Raw genomic sequence first — 27,351 nt, 5'->3', positions numbered from 1 at the left:
AAAGGTGGCAAACTGGATTTGGATATGGTGGGACCCTTTAAAATTATGAAGCCGGAGGGCAAAACTTGGTGTCAGAGAAGGGAAAGAGGACTCTCAAGATTAACACAGACCAATTGACACACTACTTCCAGCCTAAAGAGAGGGTCCAAGCAAAACTGAAGGAACTGTTTGCTCCTTGTGAGGGGCCATCAGCACCACCAGTGTCACCACCTGTTAGGGGAAATCGCCAGTGCACTCTTGCTGTGACCCAGAAGATGATGGCTAAGGAGATGGTGAAGTTATTTTCTGAGAATGTTGACTTGGCCCCTGGGAAAGAGTTGGAAAGTGAGGTATGTAAACTTTTTCCAAATTAGTGGTCACCTTATTGGAAGGGAATGACGGTGTAATGTTTGTTCCGGTATGATGGCGCCTGTGTTTGGCTTTGCCGCTGCCGGGTGCAGTTTGTCACGCTCTTTCGTCGTGCTGTTTTTCTCTGCTCTGCTGTTTTTTTTTTTATTTGTATCAATGATGTACTGGCTGCCTTGGTTTATGATCGTTTGACGCTGCTATCCATCCGATCTTCAATGATGGCTCAAGATGTCTCATCCTCCTCCTCCTTTGGCACTTTCCATCCTCCGCACTTTCCTCCGCACTCCTTTGGCACTTTCCATCCTCCGCCAGTGGCTGGATCCTCGGCCAGCGTCCTCAGCGTTCCCCGCAGACCACGGAGAAGGAGAGGAAGAAGAGCAGGTATCCAGGTGAAGCTTAGGCTTTTCTGGCGGCGGGGGCTGACTGGAAAGCGATGTCGAGCGTGCTTTGTTACCTATGCTCAGAACAGCTCCATGGAGAGGAATTTGTGTTCCATGTCCCTGCTTGGATATGCAGGGCCCGGCTCTCCGAGACCGTGCTGCCTCAGAAGGGTTCATCCAGACTCTCCTGCTGACTGGCTTTTCATCCCCTCGGTGAGTGGAATCTACGAGCGTGAAGGCTCAAACCCCGAGTATTTATGTCCTTTAACTCGAGCCTCTGCCAAAAATGATGCTTCCACCCCGCTGAACATGGCGCTTTTTAATGCCCGATCATTGACTAATAAATCGTTCGTGCTTAACGATTTTATATCTTCTAAAAAACTGGACTTCTTATTTCTTACCGAGACCTGGCAGCGGGACTTGGACTATTCGTCTCTCATTGAAATGTGCCCGAACGGCTATTCCGTCATCAGCCAGCCTCGGGGATCTGGTCGTGGAGGAGGTCTCGCGGTGGCATTTCAGGGCCATTTCAACTGCCGTTCAGTGAAAGTTGGACACTTTCTTTCCTTTGAATTACAGCTTATTAAAATCGGAAGTAAGGATCCTTTTTATTGTGCTGTGGTGTATCGTCCACCCGGCCCAAATAGCTTGTTTTTATCGGAGTTTAGCGACTTCCTGTCCTCTACTATGAGGTTGTCCAGACTGCTTTTAGTTGGGGATTTTAACATACATGTTGATGATGACTCCGACCTCTTTGCCAGAGGTTTTATCAACATTATGGATTCTTTTCATTTTACCCAGCATGTGTCTGGCCCCACACATAACAAAGGACACACACTGGACCTTGTTTTTACTTTGGGTTTGAATATTGATTCTATTTGTTCTGAGGACATCTTTATCTCTGATCATCACTGTATTCTTTTTAACATGTCTTTTCATGAGCCTTTGTCTCCTGTTCACCGGACAATTATCTCGCGCATCATAAATTCCTCCACAGCGGAGAATTTCTCGGATGCTTTTAATTTAACACTATCCCCGCAGAACGGCGTTGATTTCTTAACAAATCTATTTAATAACCATTGTTTTTCGATTTTAGATGAAATCTGTCCGGTTAAAATGAGACCCGTTTCTGTTTCCAAGTCCTTACCTTGGCTAAATGACAACATCCGCTCCATAAAATGTGATTGTCGTAAAGCTGAGCGCTTATGGAGGAAAACTCATTTAAATGTTCATCTCCTTTACTTAAAGGATCTTTTAGCCTCTTTTAACAATGCAATTAGAGATGCGAGGGCTGCTTATTTTTCTCATCTGGTTGCAAAGAGCAGAGGTAATCCTAAGGTATTATTTGACACTATTACTGATATTATTACCCCTGCTCCACCTGCTGCCATTATTTCTTCTAATGAAGACTGTGAAACATTTCTTTCTTTTTTTTTTTTTCTAGAAAAAATTAGTAATGTAAGGAAAAAATTGTCCCCATCAGCATCTGCATTGTCAGTTCCTACGCCAGCTCGGCCTGTCGTTTTAGAAAGCTTTTTACCCGTCTCACTATCAGAGCTGGAAAAAATAATTAATGCAACAAAAGCATCCTCCTGTTCACTCGACATTTTACCTGCATCGTTATTCAAAAATGTCTTCCACTCTATTGGTCCCTGTGTGCTCACCATAATTAACACCTCACTGGGATCTGGTAAAGTCCCTGCTTATTTTAAAACTGCTGCTATACACCCCCTGTTAAAAAAGCCTATGCTGGACCCATCTCTCACTAGCAATTACAGACCAATCTCAAAAATACCGTTAATTGCTAAGATATTAGAGAAGGTTGTGGCTAAGCAGCTTACAGCAGTTTTAGACAAACATAATATCTTTGACAAATTTCAGTCTGGCTTTCGTAGAGCTCATTCTACTGAAACAGCCCTTCTTAGAGTTTCCAATGACATTCTGATGCAAAACGATGCAGGAAAGTGTTCTGTACTCCTAATGTTGGACCTTACGTCAGCCTTTGACACGTTGACCATTATATTTTGCTTGAAAGGCTGAAATACTGGGTTGGTGTATCTGGGTCTGCCTTAGAGTGGTTCTCCTCGTATCTCTATGAACGATACTTTTCTGTGGCGGTTTCTAAGTACAGGTCATCTTCCACGTCCCTGTCCTATGGTGTGCCACAAGGTTCTGTGCTGGGGCCCTTATTGTTTTTAATATATCTACTTCCTCTCCAGCATATCTTGAGCCCCTTTGAGGACATTTGCTACCACTGCTACGCAGACGACATCCAGCTATATATATCTTTTAAACCTGAAGATGTTTCTAAGCTGCAGATTCTGATTGTGTGCTTAGAAACCATCAAAGGTTGGATGGCTGACAACTTCCTCCAACTTAATGAAGAAAAGACTGAAGTCCTTCTATGTGCTCCAGACAGACATGTACCTAACATAATGAATGCTCTTGGTCCTCTTTCAACATTTGTGAAATCGTCTATCAGGAACCTAGGGGTAACCTTTGATTCTGCTCTTACCCTGGATGTCCACGTCAAATCTCTGGTTCGGTCCTGTTTCTATCATTTAAGAAACATTTCTAAATTGAGCCCCATAGTATCTCATACTGAACTGGAGATTGTTATTCATGCATTCATTTCATCACGATTGGACTACTGTAATTCACTGTTTACATGTCTAAACAAAAACTCCTTGGAGCGTCTGCAGATTGTCCAAAATGCCGCAGCAAGGCTTCTGACAAAAACATCGAAATACTCTCATGTAACACCATTGCTTATACAGCTGCACTGGCTCCCCATTGAATTCAGAGTCCACTTTAAGATTCTGGTTCTGACATTTAAGGCTCTTCAAGAACAAGCACCAGCGTACATCATTGAACTTTTACAGCCCTATGCCCCTAGTAGGTCCCTGAGGTCTTGTGATCAGGGCCTACTTGTTATTCACTATACAAGACTGAAAACCAAGGGTGATAGAGCTTTTGCTACTGTGGCCGCCAGACTGTGGAATTCTCTTCCTCAGAACTTAAGATCTGCAGACTCAGTGATTACTTTTAAAAAAAAAAAAAAAAAAAAAAAAAAAAAACAGCTAAAAACACATCTTTTTAAAATTGCATTTTGTTAACTTTTGACTGTTTTTGTTTTATACTTTGTGAAGCACTTTGATCTTTTATCTAGAAATGTGCTATATAAATACAATTTTACTTACTTACTTTGTGCCTATTTGTCGATGGTGGGGCGAAAAAATGCTGCATTAATTATGGACTCATGTTTAATGACATCAGTTTGGCAGGGGTCCACAAAAAGTTGTCATGCCTGTGGTGAGAGAAGCTCGGGTGCAGAAACAGATCAGTGGGTAAGATAACCAAATCAATACCTAAGACTGAAGCACCTTAAATGGTTTACTTCAACATCACTGGGTGAAATGTTGCTTTGATGCACCAACAGAAAACTTCAGGTAACCTGCATGCCTTTGCACTTTAAACACACGGAGCATCTAAAGGACACATGAAAACATTGAGCAATCCACAGATAAGACTTTTGCACAGAAATCTGCAGTACCTGCACATTCAGATATGTTTAGTTGCTTCACTCAACAGCCTGACTTTAGACGAATGACTCTAACAATCTAATTTTTCTTTCAGATTGAATGCAACTGCTACAGAAAGTGGTACCACACAGTGAGCGTGGACTGTACAGAAGGCTACTACAAATGTTATGCATGCTAAATAAACAGAAGAAATGATCGCTGTTGTCTTTGCTTAATGATTGGTTTAATTCTTGACAATCCACATTGCTGGCATTGCATCTTTCAACATGCTTGTGGGTAGATTTGAATGCACATGATTTATGTGAGTGAAGTTGGCCCCCAAATGAAAAATTTTGCAGCACAAACGTTTGATACCACTTTTGTTAGATTTGAAGGGGGGGGCAACTTCACTCACATGCCAGATGTAAGTGCAGCCACTCAGCCTCTACTCAATGTGGTGATAGAACCAGGTACAGATGTGTCTCAAGTTAATCTGGTCGTAAGCTATGGCACCTGGCCACAGGTGGCAGTAGTGGACTGAGCTCCATTTGAGACTGCTCCAGCTGCTAGGTGATAGTCAGTAGATCTGCTACAGACTGAAGATCATATGCAAGTTTTGGAAATTAAATTATGAATATTCTTAACTTGGCTTTAAAACAAAAAAAATTCCAACTCACCGAAAAAAATCAAAACCACACAACAAACCAACTGACACACGTGGGTCACTCACTTTCTTAAATCTACTCAAGCTCGACTCAATCTCACTGGCTCTGTTTATTACTAATCACTGTGTAACTGCTGTAAATTCACAGTAACTACCATCTCCCTACAAATGTTTGTTAAATTAACCAAATTTATACAGACTGTATATAACTACAAACTCTCTCCAGCCATGTTGATGAATTACCTATATTGGATCAAAATGTTCATTTCCGGAGAAAAGACGCAGATGTCTATTTATTTGCTGTTTTCGTAGTTGCCTCATGCATGAGAATATCACCACATAAACTTGCAACATTTTTTAAATATTTTGTTGTTCAAGAGCCAGGCAGACTAAAGGTTCAGTTAAGAAACAAGGGGACAGAGCGGTTGTAGCACAGTGTGGAGCACTAGTAAAATTACTGCTCACTCTAACCCCATGATTACACTACAAAAACCACTACACACCATTCCAACCCCTAACTGCACTCAAGTAAATGCAAGTTTTTGGAAAAATATAGTTTTAAAAGTACTTTTATTGCACCATGTTCATTCACTCATGAGCTGCTGTAACATGAATCAGATGGCTGAATAGCCACCTCAGCATGTAGTCAAGTTCTATTGTCTTGATTTTATGAGCTTTATTTTATGACCAAATTATTTATTCTCTTGTAGATCTTTGGTTTTCTCCATGTTTTTTTTTCCACCGTGACATTTAGAAGGGCTAAGAAGATCTCTTCAGAGCAACAGTTAGTGTTTTGAAACAACCTTCTGTATCTCTGTAAACAATATTTTCAGTAAACTGACCGCTCTGTGACCATCACTAAATGAATATATTAACGTGACTCCGGCTTAATCAGGATAATACTTTCATGTTGTGACCACCTGAGCTTCAGGTAAGGAACAAACTAACACAATACACATTTTAAAAAAAGGTAAGAATTCACATTTACAGAGGTTCAAATTGTTATCAGCAGCTTTTGCCCTGCCAGGTTGTTTTTTATTTAACTTATTAGCATCCACCAAGAAATATGAAAACATGCAAGACTAATTTAGAATGCAGTTTCTGAAAACTGGATGGAAAAGTAGGTGAGCTGTGAATAATATTTAACCTCCTGAAACTCAGGATTTTTATTTTTTTAAGTAAGTAACAACTATGTTACATCTTCCAGTTAATAAAGGAAGCTTAGTTGGGCCAGACAGGAATATAAACTCATTACAAATAGTTAGGAGAAAATTAAAAAAGTATCTGAAATAGTTTAGGGCTGCTATTTCTCTCACCCAAAACACCCTTTCACGTGAAATACATCAGCTCTAAAGTTGTGCTGTCTATAAAAAAAATTAAATTCCATGTGATGACGTTTTCAGCTAAGTTTCTTCCTGAACAGTAATGGCGGCGCACTGCTGAAAACGTGGTTTGTGACTTTGGCATTCCTTTAGTTTTTAAAGTTAGCCTGTGGCATTTACAGAAAACAATAACATACTCATAAAACAAAATACAGTCTGCCGATCTAGAAAGCACGAGAATGGCTGCCGAGTCATCTGCGTTGTTCCACTGGTTCTTGTGGTTTTTCAGCATTGTCATGCTTGTCTCTGCAGGTGAGCGTTATTTCTTAAACATTCGCATTTGGTTTATAGAAGTAGTAGTATCTGCCCATTTTACATATAAATACTGTTTCTTGAAGAATTATTTTCATAATGACTGAGTTTCTTTGTGTGTTGACACGAGGCTGGTGGTGGTGGTTGTGATACACACAAAGCAAGGCTACGCTATGCTAAGGCAACACAAGGCTGGGTGGTGTCTGTGGCCGTGTAACGTTTTGACTCCATGTCTGACCACAGAGACCAAAGAACTTTACTGCCTGCAGCATCTGTAGTTTTCAGAATGAGTCTCCATTGAATAAAGCTTTTTGTTCAATGAATAAAGGCCAGCAGTGGCTGCACTGAATAGACACAGTAACTTATAATGAGGGGACTGCATATTTAATTGTACCATGGCATGGTTTTGTTCTGTAATCTGTATGCACTGATTTACACTACTAGTAAAATGTTTTAGAACACATCGATTCTTCTAGTTTTTAAATTTTTATTTCAGAATCCTACAAAAAAAAGCCTTTTTCAGGGAACAAGAAATGGCTTAACAACTTAAAGCTGTTCTGCAACAGTAGAGATTGATCAAGCCTTCAAAGTCGATGCTACCAATTGCTACAGGTGTCCCAATTTTTCTTGATCACTTACAAACTGCTCTGTCTGCTGGGGGCAGGGGGTTGTAAATGCAGTGTTGGAACACAATGAGGTACCATACCCTTAATGTACTCAGTTGTACTGCAGTAATGTACTGAAGAAATTTGTGTGTTGCTATAGAAATAGAAAGAAAAAAGCAATTAACAATGGAAGGCAGACAACTCATCATAAGGTTTAAAAGTCTTTCCTACAGTGAATTTGCAAAGAAAGTCACTGTGTTAGTTGGTACAGTTCCCTTCACCATCAAAGGGCACTCAGAACCTGGGGAATCTCAGACAGGAAGTGGTCTGGCAGACCACAATAAAAATCAACAGACAAGTTTCTGGGAGTCAACAGCTTATGCGACAGACAGCTCACACAACTTCCCAACTTCAAACACAGCTCAATAGATGTTTGTAGTCTCAGTTTCGACTGTAACAAGAAAACTTTGAATTGCAGGTTTGACAGATCGAGTTACAACAAGAAACCATTGGTAAGTCGTCAGAATAAGAAAACGAGACATGCCTGTGGCATGAAACACCACCGATAGACAACTGAAGACTGGAAGGTGTTATGGACTGATCAATCAAAATTTTAACACTTCATCATGCATAATTTACGTACACCACCGGGTATTGTTTTGCTGCGGTTGATGACTGTTACAGAATGAGAAGCAATGAAACAACCACAAGGTGGACATTTTTCCCTCTTCATCCTTTCTGGGGTTTTTCCCACTAGTTTTGCTTTTGGCTAGTGTCAGTTTCATTACCTGTAGCATGAGGCGATACCTGGACCCCACAGTAACCAACTCGTCCAGAATGTCTCATCATTATGTGCCACTGCCACAAAGTTTGCTGTGTCTCAGTACAGTCTCAGAGGCACAGTACACTGACCCAACAGTGGTCTCTCTCGCTGATCCTCACTGTGATTGGCTGTTGTAGAAGCAAGCAGTTATACAATGATTGCTCTAACCCCCTCTACTTTGTGTTGTTTCCTCTTTTAGAGCTGAAAAACATCACAGCTGAGTCTGGACTGAACGTCACTCTGCCATGTCGAGCTCCAAACAATAACATCCTGATCTCAGTTGTAGAGTGGAGCAGGCCTGACCTGAAGAGAGACGAGTATGTGATCTTATACCGGGACAACCAACTTCATCCAGATTACCAGGATCCATCCTTTAAGGGCCGGGTGGACCTGCAGGATAGCCAGATGAAAGATGGAGATGTCTCATTGGTGCTGAAGTATGTGACGATTAGTGATGCTGGAACATATGAGTGTCATATCATCCAGAGGACAGGAACAACTCGAATGAAGAGAACTTGGCTGACGACTGACCCCATAAATATCATCAACTTGAGTGTTGTTCCTTCAGGCGAGTTTGAGTTCAGTGTGTGCAGTTTGAAGAGGAAATTGATTCTGGTCTGTGCTTCAGTGATCACCTTCCTGTCCCTCACACCTATTTCTCACCTACAGATCCACCAGGAGGACACAGAGAGGACAGATGGGAGGAAGATGGATCTGTTGGACTGATAGTTGGTGTGCTAGTTTCTTCTGCAGCGGTGGTTGTTGTCAGTGGTCTATTGATTTACAGAAAACTTAAAAAGCAACAGAATCACGGCTCAGCAGCAACAACAGGATGAAGTGCAAGCCTCCTGGTGCCGTTTCCAGTGTTGACATTGATGACGTGACTGAACGCTCAGTATTTGGTTTGATTTTTACATGCCTCTTATTATCCTCAGTGTTTATACACCTGCAGTACTTTCTTTGGGTTTTCATTACTGTATTTTTCGGACCATAAGGCGCACTGGATTAAAAGGCGCAATAAGCAAAACAAAACAGTCAGATAAGTCAAACTTTATTCATGTCATTTTTCTTGCTTCCTTCACTTCCGTACCATTGATTCATTAATGTTGAATTCTCTTGCAGCTTCTCTATTCCCATGTTGTTGCTGTAAATTAATGACTAAGCTCGTATTGTGGATGGATTATCTCAGTTGTTCTCCTGACTGAAGTTTGGTCCGTTTACAGCATCCTGCCATGCAATTGCATTTTTCCACAACCATCGGGGACCCTCGTGTTATCTTTTATTGAGTGGAAAAAAGTTAGCGTTCATCCTCCAGCTTCACTGTGTTTATGTTATGCTAACATAGCTGTGTCGCTAGCGATCACATAGCACATAATTATATACCAGCTAGTCCAACTTCAGTAACCCTGCAAACGCCACTGCTGTTTAATTTTCTGTCTTCATTTATGCTGGAAGTGATAGCAGAGCTGTACGTTTTAATTTTTTTAGAAATCTCTCAGACAGAACATGCTAAACTAATCTACGTTAGATGTTACAGACACTGAGCTGACTGACAACAAATACACTGTGTATTACTGTAGATTATAAACCAACAGTTGTTACTAAGCTGTTTAATGGTGCAGGACCCACAGGTTGATTACAGCTGAATGACCTCCAATTTCAGATGGGGGAGTCTCGTCTACGCCTCTTCCTGTTGGTACTCTCACTGCAGATGATGTTGCTTTATGTTGTGTTGGTTTTTGTTTTTTTTTAAATGTGAGTTTGTGTACTGCTAATAAATGTCTGCATCACTTTTTGTAAGTCAGTATAGTCTTTTGTTGTCCTTGGCTGTAAAAGTTAAAATTCATCTTCAACATTTAAATAGTTGTAATTAAACATAACTGGAATCAGTTCAAAGCAAAGAAATCATCACTGAACATGAGTAAAATCTAGACCAACCAAGTGATAACTTATAGACTGCAGTTTGCAGTCTATGACATTATCACCTGAAAAGCCATTTAGTTTATTTATTTATTCATTTTTTTTAAAAATTAATTATATTTAGTGGAGTCATCAGATCTGCTAATGTTAGCTAGCTTAGTTAGCGAGCTCCATTCATATGCACACACTTTTACATCCTCTCCTCGTGTCCCATCACAGATGTGAGCTTAAGTGTTAAGGTCAAATTGAAGCAACAGCTGGAACAAAAATATTTTTATAAATCATTCAATCGCTTTTAATGATCTCAGGCATAAAAGTGTTCATGGCATACTTTATACACCAGGCCAGTTCTAATTTAATCACAGTACGGCATAACTGACAGAATCAAACTTAAAAAAACCAAAAACTTAAAAAACAACAACAACAACATTAATCTTCAATAAACTCCGATGTGAAAATGAACATCTCTTCACAGGAGCCAAGAATCCAGCGACTGTGGCATTATAGGGCGGAGCCCTTACTGTCTTCCCCGCCAGTTCATCAGCTAGTTACAAGCCGCCTCTGCTTCGTGTTCGTTGTTTCTAAACTACGTTTACCTTGTTTACCTTACTGCTGTTTCCTATGATCGAATCTGTGTTTGGGTCCATGTCCACGTCCTGGCCTCTGGGCTCCCTCTCTTCCGTGCCTCCTAACAGACTTCGGTCTTCAGTTATGCACCTTCACGGGCTCGTGCTGCAGCAGGACTTAATGTCGTTAAAGCAAACCTTTAGAGAGTGTTTTTCCTCACAATCACACACACAATCCAGACGTGTCTGCTTTAAAAAAGTCAACATACAGCCAGAAACCACCTGTTACTTTGCTTAACAGCTTCTTGTAATGGACCGTGCTCTCCTGTGAAGGCTCAAAATGCACTCAGCACACCCAAATAAATACGACAATAAGAAAGATATTAAGGTGAAACTTTTTAAAAGTCCAAACACACAGAAATGATAAAATTACTCAAGCAGCAGCAGAAATTTTTGCCCCATTGGTGTGAGAATCCATCTAACACAGGATCATGGCAGTTTGTGATACGGTCATCTCAATACACTGATTTGTGTCTGTATGTACAAAATAAATATTTTCCTATATAAGCAGACATCAGCAAAAATTTACATTTTAGTTAGGGCAATGCGGTTCCTGTGTAGAGTAAAAAAAAAAGAAAAGTGTGTTGCACTGAGGTTTTCGGCTAATGTTATCAGTACATGTTACAGAGCTCTAGTATCAAAAATATCTCAGGTTGAGGACAGCAAAGAACCAAAGTTTGGAAACATGTTTCCAGCATTTTCTGGTAACATCTCCTGTGGTATTTCAAATAAATTAAGACAAATTTACACTAAATTTACATTTATTGATGGGGTGCACAAAAAGACATGCTGTTCTTGAGCATTAAATGTGGTGCAATTTAACTACTCTAATATACCAAAACATTTGCATTTTGAGGGAAACACCTACATATCCAATAATGTAAAAAAAATGAGTGTAACCACACCTTTTATTTGGAAATATTGACCCCGGACTTCTTTTTTTTTTTTTTTAGCAAAATAAATAAATAAAATCTTTTAATACCAAAAGACGGGTTTGTGCTGGTTGGATTTATTTAAGATGTTTTCAACAGAGTTCTTAACAGAAAAATTGTAAATAAATTGAAATATCTCAGATGTAGTTGAAGACAAAGCAAAACGAATATAAGAAAAGAAAAAAGGGGGATTCTGACAGCCTTTTGATAAAAAAAAAATAGTATGTAACAATTAGAGAAAGAAAGTTTACAGACAGCAAATGCTCAGAGAGAACCAAATTAATAAGGATCAGGTGAACAAAATCAGGCATTAACGAAGACTGGACAAAGAAGAAAAGGAAAATAGTAAAACAATATATTGTTAATGTAAGAATGATGTTAGAAACCAAAATTATCAAAAGGTTTTTTAACAAATGTGATTTTCTTTTTTGAAACTAAATGTTGCTGCAGCTGTTTTTACATTAGTGTTACATGGCAGCTCAATAGAGGATTTACCTCGATGCTGCCCCAACATTTGGTTTTGTTTGCGGAGTGAGTCAAGTATACAGCGCCACATACTCTAAATATGGAGCAAAGCTGTGAGCAGGGTTAGAAAAGCCTGGGCCTTCCAGTGTTAAAAACAAGGTATGTGTTAATAGTATCATTGAATAATAAATAACTTCTCTTAAAAACAACATACAAATACCAATAATTATCAAGTTGTTGCAATAATTAAAATTAGTAGGCATTTTGTTGAGAAAGTGATGTTGACAGGATACCATTATGAGGTAAAAAAAAAAAAAAAAGAAAAAGAAAAAAAAGAATAAAAGTAAAATAAAACTATTTTTTACTATTTACTATTTTTTTTATTTTCAGTTGTTACATACGGGACAGACATGGCTGGTGGAAGGAAAAGGGAGAAAGAAAGAGAGGGAGGGAAAGAAAAACAGCGGGAAAGAGGAACAGTGATAAAGGTTACAAAACAAAAAATGAGGTGGGGGGACAAAAAATACATATATATATCAATCACCTGGATCACCTGTTGAGAGAGAAAAAAAGAAAGAAGAGAAAACAAGCAAAAAAGAGAGCGATATAATAAACAACATCATCACAATAATCTATGTGTATATAATATATAATATGGAATATTAGCACGTAGGATCGACAGCGCACAGTGTGCTTTGAGGTAGCAGCCAAAAAAGGTGTAGTTTGTGTGTGTGAGTCCCCGTGTGTACACCTGTGAGCATGAGCGCGCTTGTATTCAAAAGGTTCCTTCATATAATGATCTGCTAGAGGGTGTGTGGGGCCATAGCCCCGTCCTCCAGGGCATGAAGCAGGTATGGAGGAGATCCAGGCTCCAGACAGTGCAAGACCCTCAGAGTACAAGAGTCCAAGAAAGACCAACAGAGGGGCAGCCGCGCCACTATCCCAGAAAGAGCTGAGGAGAGCCCCAGATGAGGGGTCACTCAGCAGCTGCGGAGCAGAAGCCAGGGGGGGTTGCAGTGACGTGCCCGTGAGCTCCGACGGCAGCCAGCTGTGCCAGAGTGACTGAGCCCCAGGCCCAGGGGCCAAGGGCACCCCACCCCCCGAAGGGGCCCGACTGAGCAACAGGTGCCAGGCCCCGACAAGCAGCCACTGGGACTGAGCCGGTGCATACCTGAGTGCCCAGACCCGGACACCAAGAACCACCAATGCACCGATGTCTGAGGGCATCAGCCACCGGCAGGTGGAGTGGTGGGGGGAGATAGGCCTCCATACCTTGGAGGGCCTGAGATGTCCCCAGAGAGGTGGCATCTGATACCCGACCTGACATATAGACACAGACAAACAGGCACAAACAGATACAAACATCCATTCCCACCCTCATGCTTTCATATGCAATTACTCAGCACTCACCCAACATGGAGACAGACATAAATAGACACTGTACACACAATCACACTCCCCAAGCGTACTCTATACCCCAGGTCTAGGTACCCTTGCCCCTGGAGGGGGAAACTGCACCCAGACCCAGGAGGAGTTACCCTTTTCCGTGGGGTGGAGAGAAGCAGACCGCCCTGACTGCGCAGAAGCAGAGAGGCCCTACATTCCAGACCCCAATCGGACAGCCAACTCCTCCTCCCAGCCCCTACCTGCCAGAGAGTAGCAGATAGCAGTGAGCGACCATCTTTGAACAGAGGCGGTGGTTTACGACACCAACTGTCTGCCACCTATAATCCAGTTTTGAGATCCCTTCCCAGACGCCTTAACGCCCACTCACATCCTGGGCCATCTGACCTCAGGAAATCACATGATAGGGTGGGGCCAGGTTTCACAATGAGCTCACCTGAAACCCTGGCTGATTGTGACCCACATCCGTTTTCACACCCCGGCTCATGTGATTAGGTAGAGGATCATCAGGGGGTCCTTTGTCCCTCTTTGGGGGGAAACTCCCACAGGGTTTAAATCTGGGACTCGCCACCATTTGACCTTAGAACTGAAGAAGCTTCTCGGACAAGAGGTGAAACGTCTTCAAGCAACCTAAAGAAGTCCAAACGCTTTTCTTTCCAAGCTCCTTAGACCAGCGGTCCCCAACCTTTTTTGCGCCACGGACCGGTTTATGCCTGACAATATTTTCATGGACCGGCCTTTAAGGTGTCGCGGATAAATACAACAAAATAAAACTAGTACCGGTACCGAAAAAAAGAAAAATTTATTCATAACACACGTGAAAAGACCAAGGAAAACCGAGTAAACGATAAAAACAATAACAAAATAACGCTGAAAACCGATAAAAACCCTGAAAACTATACATTTCACACCTGAGCCTCAACTCTCGCGGCCCGGTACCAAACGACTCACGGACCGGTACCGGTCCGAGGCCCGGGGGTTGGGGACCCCTGCCTTAGACTAGCAGATAGCTGAACTGAATCTAACTAAAGAGACATCTGAACATAACACAAACAAGACAAGAGACCATGAAAATAGAAGAGGTAATACCAGAATATGGGCATGCGGACTTTTACACAAAGACAGAAAGAGACAAAAAGCACAGAGAACAAATTACTTCATACAGGAGACAAAAACAAAAATGAGACCAGGACAGGCGCGAAAGGGAACTAACATAATGAAACAAGGAACTAAGGACTGGAACATACTGGAAGATAATCTCAGGAGCACTAGGAATAGATAATCTATTCTAAAGACAAAGAACTTTAATATAAACCACTAGTTAAATCCAAAGGAACAAATCCTGAGTCCACAACCAACTCAAAAACACTGGGTCAAAGATCTAGGACCATGACACCTTCCACATCAGGTGGTACGACCAATGTAAAATTAGGAAAATATTAACCTATCTTAAAATCTTTATCTAATTTAAAAGTTACACGTATGCGTTTGACGCCAAATCCAAAACACAACATAGATGTCTCCATTACAGTTAAAATAGAAAAACAGTTGTAACAATCAGTTGATGCAGCTAAAAGAATTTTACTTTGTGAAATTAATGTTATCAAAAGCTTTATAGTTACACATTACATTTTTAAAATTTTTATTTAATAGACGTTAGGAACTTTTCTTCATATTAACCTTCTTACTATTAGTATTCTTATTTTTGTATTAGTAACTTATGTCCTCTCCACTGTTTCTCCTCTCTCTGTTTCCGCTGTTTCTTAAATTTAACTAACTAAATAAAATAAAACAATATTACACATATCTTTACGGTTAATTGAACAAGTAAACTGACAAAATGGAAAATTTGACAAAATCGCACACATTTGCAAAGTTGGAGATATTTAACTCTTAAATGATATAAATATGAAAGTGACTGTAGATTCAAAACACATTTGATAAACGTGTGGAGACTTTGGACAAAATTATAGCGCAATATTCTGAGCCTGACCACTCTATCCTTAATAGAAGCCCTCTTTGAGATGAAATGATAAATTCATGGATTTACATTTATCTATAAACAAGAATAAATCTTTCCATTTAAATATCTTGTACAATTTTATGAACTATCATGCTGTACAGAACTTATGATATCAAGAGAGCCAGTATATGGGACAGTATTGTTTCTCTTTCTACCAGGCTGTCAAAAAAAAATTATCTATTATTCTGGTAAAAATGGGCCTATGGGGGTAGGTCACCCCTTACATGCTAAAAAGAAGTGGGACAATTTTAAAAAAAATCAAATACAAAACATGTATATGTGTTATCAATAATATGAATTTGGATGGATGCATAGATAACTGTCATCAACATATTTTATTAAATTTTTATTTTTTTTTACATCTATAACATGAAGATAATTTGGAACATTTTAAATGGCTGATTAACAAATGAGAGGAAAATTAAAAGGTAACAACAAAACGAGAATATATACAAGAAATCAAGAATATTTACAGGAGAAGAAAACAACTATGTACAGGTATTTATAGTGCAGACCACAGGATTAATCTGACTGACCTGTACCTGGATTGTTTCTTTGAACTTTAATAGCACAGCAGGCCCGATGTTTGCCTGAACAGGAAGTCTCTGGCAGTTTCTGCTGAAGCTAGATCAGAGAGAGGGATATTGTACTGCTCCTGAGACCCGTATCTTGTCTTTTCTGGTCGGGTGGTCTGTAGAGAGTGCTTTGGATGCTTCCTTCCATTGTCCATCGGTGGCTGCCACTAAGATGTATTCAGAAAGATGAAACAAAAAAATGTGGATACTAGTCACTCTTCAACAAACAAAACAGGTTAACAAAACACACAAAAAAACATAACAGGAACCTAGACTTAAATTTTTTAGCTTGCCTGTTAAAAGTAGTTGTGTTCTGGTGTACCTCCTCCAGGACAGCAGAGTTTGCTCTGACAGAGAGAACCCCTGACTGCCTCCAAACCAGTCGTCCTCTCAACCACTCCTGCATATTTCTCAGGCTCATTCTGCGGGGCCATGATGTCACCAGCATGGAAGCAGAAGAAGCATATGCTGCACTTGCAGGAAGATGGCTCAGAATCTGGTCTTCATAACAGAATGTGCCCTGGAATATTGGCTGTTGACATACTGGGCTCCCACAGCTTGTACTTGCCTTTTGTAGGGAGTGATGAGGGGTAATGGACATTGGAGTCATGGGTACACTCCATCTGCCAAGATAAAATGCCCTTGAGGAGGGTAGACTGACTGCCTGCACAGTGGGCTGTGGCGGAGCAGTCTGGACTCGTACACTGACCTGAGGCTGGTCAGGTACGCGTCAATAAAGCCCTGATGGTCACAAGCCGCCTGTAAGATGATGGGTCCTCAGAGGCTTAATGTAGATGTGGCAGCAATCAATTGCACCAGCTGCTTTCAGAAAAACTCTGAGGCATACTAGCCCTGCAATCGTATGGGACACTACCTCCATGTCATTGACGGTCTTGGGGAGCTGGAAGACCTGGTGTCCACGACCTCCTCTGTGAGTCTGTGGACTGTAGAAGACTCTAGAATGAGGCATCCCTAACACCTGAGAGCAGCCTGTGGGATGCTCCACTTGCCAACTAGCAAAGAAAAAGTCTCAATTGGGGTACCCCATCCATGCTTCCGATTGTGGTTCAGTGGATTAAGCAGCACTGCCAGAAACTACCAGCTCAGCTGAAATTCAGGCTTGGTGTCCTCATGGTTAAACACACTGTCCAGCACTGGGACACTGCAGTAGAGAGGTCTGCTCTGGTTAAGGAAAAGCTAAAGAACAACATAAACAGTTTTACTATTAAGGTACGATATGGGGTATCTTCAGAGATCAAAGCATTCAGATTTTTACACTTAATTAAACATACGAACGCACAGTGAAAAGACTCCACTGTTGTACACCTTACCTGTGCAAATCAGATTTGTTGTGAACTCAAACATTAAAGAGTATGTTTTCAGTTTTGTGACATTTTTCCACACACACAAGAAGATCAACTGAATATTAGAAAATGCTCTATTTTAAATTTGAAAGATATATTTAGTTTTTCTAGCTATAAGCTATAACATCTTTTTAATTCATTTGAAAGCCTGATGCTTAACATTGTCCACCCCAGCTGTGAAACTCAGAAACCAGTCTTACTTGTTATCATCTATCGTCCACCTGGGCCTTACACAGAGTTTCTGTCTGATTTCTCAGACTTTATATCTAATTTAGTTCTGAGCTCAAATAAAATAATTATTGTGGGTGATTTTAACATCCATGTAGATGCTAAAAATGACAGCCTCAACATGGCATTTAGTCTGTTATTAGACTCAATTGGCTTCTCTCAAAATGTAAAAGAACCCACCCACCACTTTAATCACACTCTAGATCTTGTTTTAACATATGACATAGAAACTGAACATTTAACAGTGTTTCCTGAAAACCCTCTCCTGTCTGATCATTTCCTGATAACATTTACATTTACAATAATTGATTACACAGCGGTGGAGAGTAGATTTTATCAAAGTAGATGTCTTTCTGAAAGCGCTGTAACTAAGTTTAAGAATATAATCCACCCACTGTTATCATCTTCAATGCCCTGTACCAACACAGAGCAGAGCAGCTATCTGAACGCTACCCCAACAGAGGTTGATTATCTTGTTAATAATTTCACCTCCTCACTACGTACGACTCTGGATACTGTAGCTCCAGTGAAAACTAAGGTCTCTAATCAGAAGTACCTGACTCCGTGGTATAATTCTCAAACACGTACCCTAAAGCAGATGACTCGTAATCTGGAGAGGAAATGGCGTGTCACAAATTTAGAGGATCATCATTTAGCCTGGAGAAATAGTTTGCTGCTTTATAAGAAAGCCCTCCGCAAAGCCAGAACATCTTACTATTCATCACTGATTGAAGAAAATAAGAACAACCCCAGGTTTCTCTTCAGCACTGTAGCCAGGCTGACAAAGAGTCAGAGCTCTGTTGAGCCAACCATCCCTTTAACGTTAACTAGTAATGACTTCATGAACTTCTTCACAAATAAAATTTTTATCATTAGAGAAAAAATTACCAGTAATCATCCCACAGATGTAATATTATCTACAGCTACTCTTAGTACCATTGATGTTAAGTTAGACTCTTTTTCTCCAATTGATCTTTCTGAGTTAACTTCAATAATTACTTCCTCCAAACCATCAACGTGTCTTTTAGACCCCATTCCTACAAAACTGCTCAAAGAAGTCCTGCCATTAATTAATTCTTCGATCTTAAATATGATCAACCTATCTCTAATGGTCGGCTATGTACCACAGGCCTTCAAGCTGGCTGTGGTTAAACCTTTACTCAAAAAGCCATCTCTAGACCCAGCAGTCTTAGCTAATTATAGGCCAATCTCCAACCTTCCTTTCATATCAAAAATCCTTGAAAGAGTAGTTGTCAAACAGCTAACAGATCATCTGCAGAGGAATGGTTTATTTGAAGAGTTTCAGTCAGGTTTCAGAGCTCATCACAGCACAGAAACAGCTTTAGTGAAGGTTACAAATGATCTTCTTATGGCCTCTGACAGTGGACTCATCTCTGTGCTTGTCCTGCTAGACCTCAGTGCAGCGTTCGATACTGTCGACCATAATATCCTATTAGAGCGATTAGAACATGCTGTAGGTATTACAGGTACTGTGCTGCAGTGGTTTGTATCATATCTATCTAATAGACTCCAATTTGTGCATGTAAATGGAGAGTCCTCTTCACACACTGAGGTTAATTATGGAGTTCCACAGGGTTCAGTGCTAGGACCAATTCTGTTTACATTATACATGCTTCCCTTAGGCAGCATCATTAGAAGACATAGCATACATTTTCACTGCTATGCAGATGACACCCAGCTCTATCTGTCCATGAAGCCAGATAACACACACCAATTAGTTAAACTGCAGGAATGTCTTAAAGACATAAAGACCTGGATGGCCGCTAACTTTCTGCTTCTTAATTCAGATAAAACTGAGGTTATTGTACTCGGCCCTGAAAATCTTAGAAATATGGTATCTAACCAGATTCATACTCTGGATGGCATTACCTTGGCCTCCAGTAACGCTGTGAGGAACCTTGGAGTCATTTTTGACCAGGACATGTCCTTCAACGCACATATTAAACAAATATGTAAGACTGCTTTCTTCCATTTGCGCAACATCTCTAAAATTAGAAATATCCTGTCTCAGAGTGACGCTGAAAAACTAGTTCATGCATTTATTACTTCCAGGCTGGACTACTGTAATTCATTATTATCAGGATGTCCAAAAAACTCACTGAAAAGCCTTCAGCTAATCCAAAATGCTGCAGCAAGAGTACTGACAGGGACTAGAAGGAGAGAGCATATTTCTCCTGTTTTGGCTTCCCTTCATTGGCTTCCTGTTAAATCCAGAATTGAATTCAAAATCCTGCTCCTCACATACGAGGTCTTAAATAATCAGGCCCCATCTTATCTTAATGACCTTGTAGTACCATATCACCCTATTAGAGCACTTCGCTCTCGCTCTGCAGGCCTACTTGTTGTTCCTAGAGTATTTAAAAGTAGAATGGGAGGCAGAGCCTTCAGTTTTCAGGCCCCTCTTCTGTGGAACCAGCTTCCAGTTTGGATTCGGGAGACAGAAACTATCTCTACTTTTAAGATTAGGCTTAAAACTTTCCTTTTTGCTAAAGCATATAGTTAGGGCTGGACCAGGTGACCCTGAATCCTCCCTTAGTTATGCTGCAATAGACGTAGGCTGCCGGGGGATTCCCATGATGCATTGAGTTTTTCCTTTCCAGTCACCTTTCTCACTCACTATGTATTAATAGACCTCTCTGCATTGAATCATATCTGTTATTAATCTCTGTCTCTCTTCCACAGCATGTCTTTTATCCTGTCTTCCTTCTCTCACCCCAACCGGTCGCAGCAGATGGCCGCCCCTCCCTGAGCCTGGTTCTGCTGGAGGTTTCTTCCTGTTAAAAGGGAGTTTTTCCTTCCCACTGTCGCCAAAGTGCTTGCTCATAGGGGATCATATGATTGTTGGGTTTTTCTCTGTATCTATGAAGCGCCTTGAGGCGACTTTTGTTGTGATTTGGCGCTATATAAATAAAATTGAATTGAATTAATAAATGTGTATATTTGATCACCAATGATTCAGTTCCTGAAATTAACCATAAAACTAGCTAAAAACTTACAGATTAGTCAAACTATTTTACCTGGATATGATAATCTGTCAGCTTTAGATATGAGACATGCCAGCAGCAACGGTACAGCTCCTGCAGCTCTCTGAGGATTTTTTTTTAAAGGGAAAATTTCAGGTTCCATTTTGACACCACTGCAGGTATTTCACATTGGCACAAATCTGCTCAACTCTTGTTGTGTGTTTGTGTTCCTTCCTTATACACACTGTGCTTATGTGCTACAAGTGAAATAATTTCCAATTAGTGAAACTAGCCTACTAAATGAACAATGGGCTGTGAGGTCAGTTCCATAAGGTTGTGAAAACCTGCAGTCAGCTGAGACTAAAGAAGTCACTTGAACGAAAGTTTGTGCAGCACAAACCAGCACAAACGTTTGAGCGTGCATAAAGACATAACGCAGCTAGGGTTCACCACTCTCTGATGGCCTGTAGGAGGCAGCACGAGCAGTCAGCCGGTATAGAAAGTATAGAAAAAGAAGTGTTTCCGGGTGGCAGGTGGATGTTTTGGTGTGGGTCGGGTTGATTAGGTCGTTACAGGTTCTCCATTAAACCGTGTCTTCTGTCCGTGGACACTTTGATGCGCTCCCCTGAGCTCTGCTAGCCGGATATCAGTGTCGCCCCCCCTCACTCGCTCCGACCCTGACATGGCCTCCAGGCGGCCGGACAGCTTCGACGGGCTCGGGTACCGTGGCCGGGATGACCCGCTGTACGGAGCGGGCTACCCGGTTCGCAGCGCCGGAGCCCCCGCCGAACCGCAGCTCCACCACTGGGTCACCACGCCGCCGGACATCCCCGGCAGCCGCAACCTGCACCCTGGAGAGCGGACACCTCTGTTCGATGACGCCCCGGGAGAGATCGCAGGTTCTGCAAGCGGCTGGGAAGCTCCAAATCCCGGCATGCCCCCCGCTGGTAGGTCGTTGTGCAGGTTCAGAGTCACCTAGCCTAGCTGGCTAATGACAGGATGGAGCCAGAGCTGGCCAACTACAGAGATAATGGTCTGATAGGCGCCGATGACCTGTCAGCATGCATGCTAACCGGAAGCTAGCACACAAGCTAATCAAGCTCAGAGTAATTATGTAATAAACGGACTGGGCTAGCGGCTAGTTAACCAGAAGGCTAACTATATTAGCCAGTTGGCTAACAAAATGCACAAATAGTAAATACAGTAATATAGTAAAATCTTGACTCGCCCATCATTTCCTCAAATTTTGCAAGAAAAATGGGAAACGCAAAATGCAAAGATGTGTTTAAACATGTAAACATACCTGGAAATACAGTCAGTAACGCAACATAGAGTCTAACGCCAACGAGCTTGACAGTAAATATTTGGCATGAGCAGCTCTCAAAGGCAGCTTTCTGTAATTTGTGTTTGTTGTGTTATGTTTAGTTTACTACTTATTAACTAACTTTATTGGAGTTCAAAGTTATTAAAACACTGGAATCATCCTCAGTGATGAATGGACTAGACAGCAGACTGTTTGGTAGCTTATGTGAATAAAGCCGTTATTGACAGTACTGCACTGTGGGAGTTTATCGTGTTTGCTTTTGTCGTTGCAGAGCAGCTGAATCGATTCGCCGGCTTCGGGGTTGGATTCGTCAGGTGAGGAAATCGTTTCTCATGGTTTCAAAATGAGCAGAGGCTCGGATGGAGTCACTGCGTGTGGACCAATATTCAGTTTGAATGAGTTTATTCAGTCTGAACTGTTTGGACTCCATGGTTGGAAACAATCACACATCTTTCTGTTCTCAGTGTTTCCACTGAAGCTGAAGCTTCATTTAGTTTCAGTAACTCACTGCAACAAAAGTCTCCACTGTCAAGACAAAGATGCTGGTGGTGATTTTGGTTCTAATCACAGGGAAAAATGAGAGCAAAAAAAGGACGAGACTGTGTCAGTGCTCGCCATTAGTGACAACCAAAAAGCGAGATGTTTTACTTTTTGACACTTTCATCCCAAAAACAGGCTGAAGTGTGAGTTTGGAGAAGTCAGGGGGTTTCTAACTAAAACGTGTGTGTGTGTGTGTGTGTGTGTGTGTGTGTGTGTGTGTGTGTGTGTGTGTGTGTGTGTGTGTGCGTGCGCACTCAGTCTGTTCACAGAGAACGTCCTCTCTCACCCCTGCATCGTGTTCCGCAGACAGTGCCAGGTATGACCTCACCTTCTTATCAATAAATGATCCATAAATAATAATTACTATGGATTAAAATACTTTTATTAACACCGTGGGAGAAACTTTTTTATTTCAGTTTTGTGCGTTTTGAGACATTAAATGTTTTTTTTTCCTCTTTCTGTTGCTGCACTCTGATTGGCTGTTTACATCAGGTGAACTACCACGCCCGGTGTTATCACCTGACTCCATTCAGCGCTGTCGCTGTCATGTACAGCATCACCAAAGCTCAGGTAACAGGACACACTAAAACCCAAAGATGAATAAAAATATATTTAAAAAGATCATTTTGAATATGTTTGATTGTTTCTTATAAATTATGATAATTATATTTGTATAAAAAGCAGTATAAAAATATTAATCAAACAGGAAAATCTAAATGTATTTGGACTTAATGACATTTAGAATATTTCTGTATATTGAAAAATTAAAATGGAAAATGAAAGTATTTGAACATTATTTACAAATAAGTTTAAAAAAATTTAAATATTGCAAAATATTAATTGCAGATACAATATGGAGGTTTAACAACTGATCAGAATAATCTAAATAAATAATAATACAGTATAATGTATTTATTATAAATACAATATGAAAACTCATAGATAAATATTAAAGGAATAAAAATAGAGACTTAATTATTGATGATGGAGGGGGCACTGTGATGTTGCCTCACAGGAAGGAGGACTACTACTGATCTACTCCGGCTTCCTCCCACTGTCCTGAGTCGGCCTGTCCACACGCATTTATACTTCAGGATATAAATTGTGTTATTATGTTGTCGGTGATTAATATGTTGTGTTGATCAGGGTGTGAAGGCTCTGTGGAAGGGGATGGGCAGCACATTCATCGTTCATGGTGTTACGCTCGGAGCCGAGGGCATCATCAGCGAGTTCACGCCACTGCCACGGTAACCACCTGCTCCCACTAGCACATGGATACAGTACTGTACAACGTAACTCTGACATCTTTGTGTGTGTGTGTGTTTGTGTGTGAAGGGAGCTTCCTCACAGGTGCAGCTGGAAACAGGTGGCTGGGCATTTGCTGCTTAAAGGGTCAGTTTTTCTTCTTCTTCATCTTCTTACCTGTCAGTTCTTTTTTTTTTTTTTTTTTTTTTTTTTTTTTTTGCTGTTAAACAGAGACTGAGATACAAACTGACCCCGCCTCCTCTCTCTCTCTCTCTCTTGCAGATTAACGGCAGTCGTCGCTCTTCCATTTTACTGTGCCAGCCTCATCGAGACCGTGCAGGTCACTGATTATTGTTTATTGATTAGCAATGCCTCTTTTATGACAGCAGTCAGTTAGCAGCAGCTCATTAGCTTTCCTTTTATCACATGATGAGGTTTACCAACTAGTGGTCTAGATCAGAACCTCTTTCTCTGTTCATGACATCACTCACAGAGCAACCAATGAGAGTGAGGTGTTGTTGCGGCCTATTGATGTTGATTTATGCCTTCACTGCCATGAGATCACATAAAGTGGTGCATAATCTCTCCAACACCTTACCAGCGTTGTGTGAGGTTGATGACGCCATCAGCCACACGGTTCCTGTTTGAAACAGCGAGGGCATGATGATGTCATACAAACAGGAAGCTGAGGAGCAGCTGTTAGATGACCTGCTGTTCAGTCATTTAGAGCAATGATTAGCTGGATGTGTGTGTGTGTGTGTGTGTGTGTGTGTGTGTGTGTTTTTTTTTTTGTTGTTGTTTTTTTTTTTAATTGATCATGTTATCGGACCTGTGTTCCTCTCTCCATCTTCAGAGCGAGATTGTGCGGGATGAGTCGTCCTCTGGCCTGCTGGACTGTGTCCGTGAGGGTGTTGCTCGACTGCTGGGTGTCGGTGCACCTCACAGTCGTCGCCTGCTTCCTCTCAGATGCCTGCTGCTTCCCACTGCGCTGCATGCCATCCTGCGCTATGCCGTGGCTACCTCCATCCAGCGGGTGGTGCTGTGGCTGCACCAGCGTAGCAAGAAGCAGCGGGCAGAACCATCCAATCCACTGGATGCCTACTTCCCCGAGCTGGCGGCATCTTGGGCGGGTTCTCTGGTGGCTGACGTGGTGTTGTTTCCTCTTGAGACGGTGCTACATCGCCTGGCTCTGCAGGGTACGCGCACCATCATTGATGCCACCGATGGAGTGGTCGCGGTGGGAAATGGCGGGAGCCCGCTGGTAGTGCCCGTAAACACGCAGTATGATGGCTTCTCTGACTGCCTGCACGCCATCAGCCGCAAGGAAGGCGGGGCTGGCTTCTACCGAGGTTTCGGCGTGCTGGTGGCCCAGTATGCTTTGCACGGAGCGCTGCTGGCCGCCGCCAGGACGCTGATGAGGGTGCTGCTGCTGGATGCCAAGGCCAGCTAGGTTGTTACTACAGAGACGGTTGTCATGACAACTGGACATTTCTCATCTTGTAAATGAGACGAAAAAGACCTGCTCATGTGACGACATCAGCACTTGAGTCCTGTTACCTAGCAACCACTAAGAATCACCAGATTGTGTCACCTCCTCCCCAATGATGTCACTTCCTGCTTACGTTTGGACAAACAGTGGTGGCCGTTGTTTTCCTTCACGTAAACTGAGCATCACTTCCTGTGTTTTTGTTCAGCTCTGACAGCTGATTGGTCGCCCACTACTGATATACAAACAAACATGTAAACAGATGTTTTTGTATAAAGTTGTAAAAAAAAAAAAAGTTCAGTGTAGATTTAGACTAAATTATTTCTGATCGATTGGTCTCTAAATCGATACTTGGATGAGATGAGCCCGGTTTTCCAAAATAACTGTCTGTTTAAGCTGGTGTAAGGTGTAATGGCGTCTGTAAATGTTTAAATGTGAAATAAATCAATGTTAATTTGACATTTTTCTTCTTTTTGAAACTTTTTTTAAATGGATTAATTTGGATTATTTTGAAATTCAGCTTTTTAAGTTTCATAGAAGAAATTCAAACTTTTCTGACTTATTTTGAAAGTTTTAAAAATGTGACCGCATCTGTGTCACAGCACTGTGAAGGTAAAAACTCCTGCAGCCTCTTCTCTCCTTATGTCAGGAGCAGAGATCTCCCTCAGCATGATAATGGTTTCTTGCTCAGAGGTGGAGGACAGACATTTGAGAACATGAGAAAAACCATCACAGAGGATCCTGTACGTGTCACAGATAGCAGGAGTACTTTCTAAAGTCTTCTTCAATGTTTTCAGCTGCAGATAATAACCTGACCGGTGGAGACTGCAGCGTCTCTTACTGGTTGTAATAACTGTGTTCTTCCACAAGGTGAAGCTGTTCACAGTAAGGTAAAACATTTCCCTGTAGAGCCCTTAGTTCAGTTCGATTATATTTATATAAGTTTCCTAAAAGCGCTTTATATTAAAGTGTAAAGACTTTACAGTAATACAGAGAAAACATGTGGATTGACTTTTAATACAGAGACTTTAACTGGGGTGAAAATGAGCGTCTGTCTGAGATTCTCTTTATTTCTAAACAGGACTAAGGAGATGAGAGGGAAACATCACCACTGCTTTATTCTTAACCTCCAGCTTTATCTGGATAGTTCACATGGAACAGGAACAAACTCATTATTGATCTGTGTAACTTTATTCAAAAGTAATTTGCAGAGTGCTGCGACATATGAGCAAAAGCCTGACAATAAATTCAAAAACTGAAGGAAAAGTCTCTGAGAAACAGTTTCCGTTTATTCACAAATGAAATACGAATTTCAAGATCATAACGTATAAGATAGTTATTTGGCCCAAAACTTGAGATAATATACAGAAAAATAAATCTATATTTTTAAATATGTAAATTATAACACTAAGCTAAATCACTAAATGATCCAGAAAAACACAATAATGATAAAAATTCAGTATATATAATCCAATATATGTAGACAGAAATAATAGTACTCTATCACAAGAAAAATTCTTTCAAAATCAGACATATTTTAAAGTATTCATAATTTGCATTATATAATAAAATATACAATTATATTTAAAAGATTTTGTTGCAACTGTTGTGTTGCATTTGAAGAGAAAGATGTTAATGTTTTTGAAGTGATTTGAAAATTATTCCAGATTTGTGGACCACTGCATGGTCACACTGTAGGCACAAATGATAATTAAGCTGTTATAACAAACACATTAAATATCTTCATCCTTTCGTGAACATTAAAGCATTTTCTTTATCTTAAAATAAGCTCCTTGAGTCGACTGTTGTGATTTTGGGCTATATAAATAAAACTGCAGTGAATTAACTTCCTGTGCTAATCATGTGTTGTCTGTCTGCACAGCTTATCGAGGTTCAAGATTCAAGGTCTTTATTGTGAGTACATCAATATACACAGTATGCAGCGTACCGAAATGCTGTTTCACCCCAAGCCCCCCATGGTTCATTTATAAGAATATAAAAAATATATCTCCAGATATAAAACTAGAAATTACAAATAAATAATAACTCGCTAAATTTGGGTAAAATTAAGAGCTAAAAAAAGTTACTATTACTAACTATATCTGTGTACAATACACAAAGACAGGACAGAGACAATATGAAGTGGATTGTGCAGTAGGTATTGAATACCAGGTTCAAGTAATAAGTCAGGATATTGTAGACAAGACAGGACAAAGACGTGCAAGATGCGAAATGTGCAATATAGCATTATGTAGATGTG

The 27,351-nt window shown here is 40.9% G+C and overlaps 2 protein-coding genes and 1 long non-coding RNA gene across 3 annotated transcripts; 2 read left to right on the top strand and 1 right to left on the bottom strand.

Annotated features, from left to right (window-relative positions):
- Positions 1-6,531: 6,531 nt before the first annotated feature.
- LOC146383321 (coxsackievirus and adenovirus receptor-like) lies at positions 6,532-8,811 on the top strand. Its single transcript, XM_084934519.1, has 3 exons — positions 6,532-6,547; positions 8,175-8,543; positions 8,645-8,811. The coding sequence occupies exons 1-3, from the start codon at positions 6,532-6,534 to the stop codon at positions 8,809-8,811; spliced, it is 552 nt and encodes a 183-aa protein (XP_084790645.1).
- A 2,033-nt stretch (positions 8,812-10,844) lies between these two features.
- LOC146383320 (uncharacterized) lies at positions 10,845-16,385 on the bottom strand. The gene is made up of 2 exons (XR_014800740.1): positions 16,214-16,385; positions 10,845-16,087 (listed from the first exon to the last, which is right to left on the bottom strand). It is a non-coding gene; the product is annotated as an uncharacterized LOC146383320 (long non-coding RNA).
- Positions 16,386-20,976: 4,591 nt separating this feature from the next.
- Positions 20,977-25,550, top strand: slc25a46 (solute carrier family 25 member 46). The gene is made up of 8 exons (XM_084934517.1): positions 20,977-21,443; positions 22,092-22,134; positions 22,619-22,676; positions 22,853-22,930; positions 23,507-23,607; positions 23,696-23,752; positions 23,888-23,945; positions 24,459-25,550. Exons 1-8 carry the CDS (start codon positions 21,179-21,181, stop codon positions 25,053-25,055), a joined length of 1,257 nt encoding a protein of 418 aa, XP_084790643.1. The 5' UTR covers positions 20,977-21,178; the 3' UTR covers positions 25,056-25,550.
- Positions 25,551-27,351: the final 1,801 nt, after the last annotated feature.

The sequence above is a fragment of the Perissodus microlepis genome, chromosome 7 (genome assembly GCF_051167445.1).
Source record: "Perissodus microlepis isolate ML-2025 ecotype Zambia chromosome 7, ASM5116744v1, whole genome shotgun sequence".
Classification (NCBI taxonomy): domain Eukaryota; kingdom Metazoa; phylum Chordata; class Actinopteri; order Cichliformes; family Cichlidae; genus Perissodus; species Perissodus microlepis.
The sequence above is the reverse complement of the archived record's forward strand: the minus strand, read 5'-3'. Positions and strand labels throughout refer to the sequence as shown.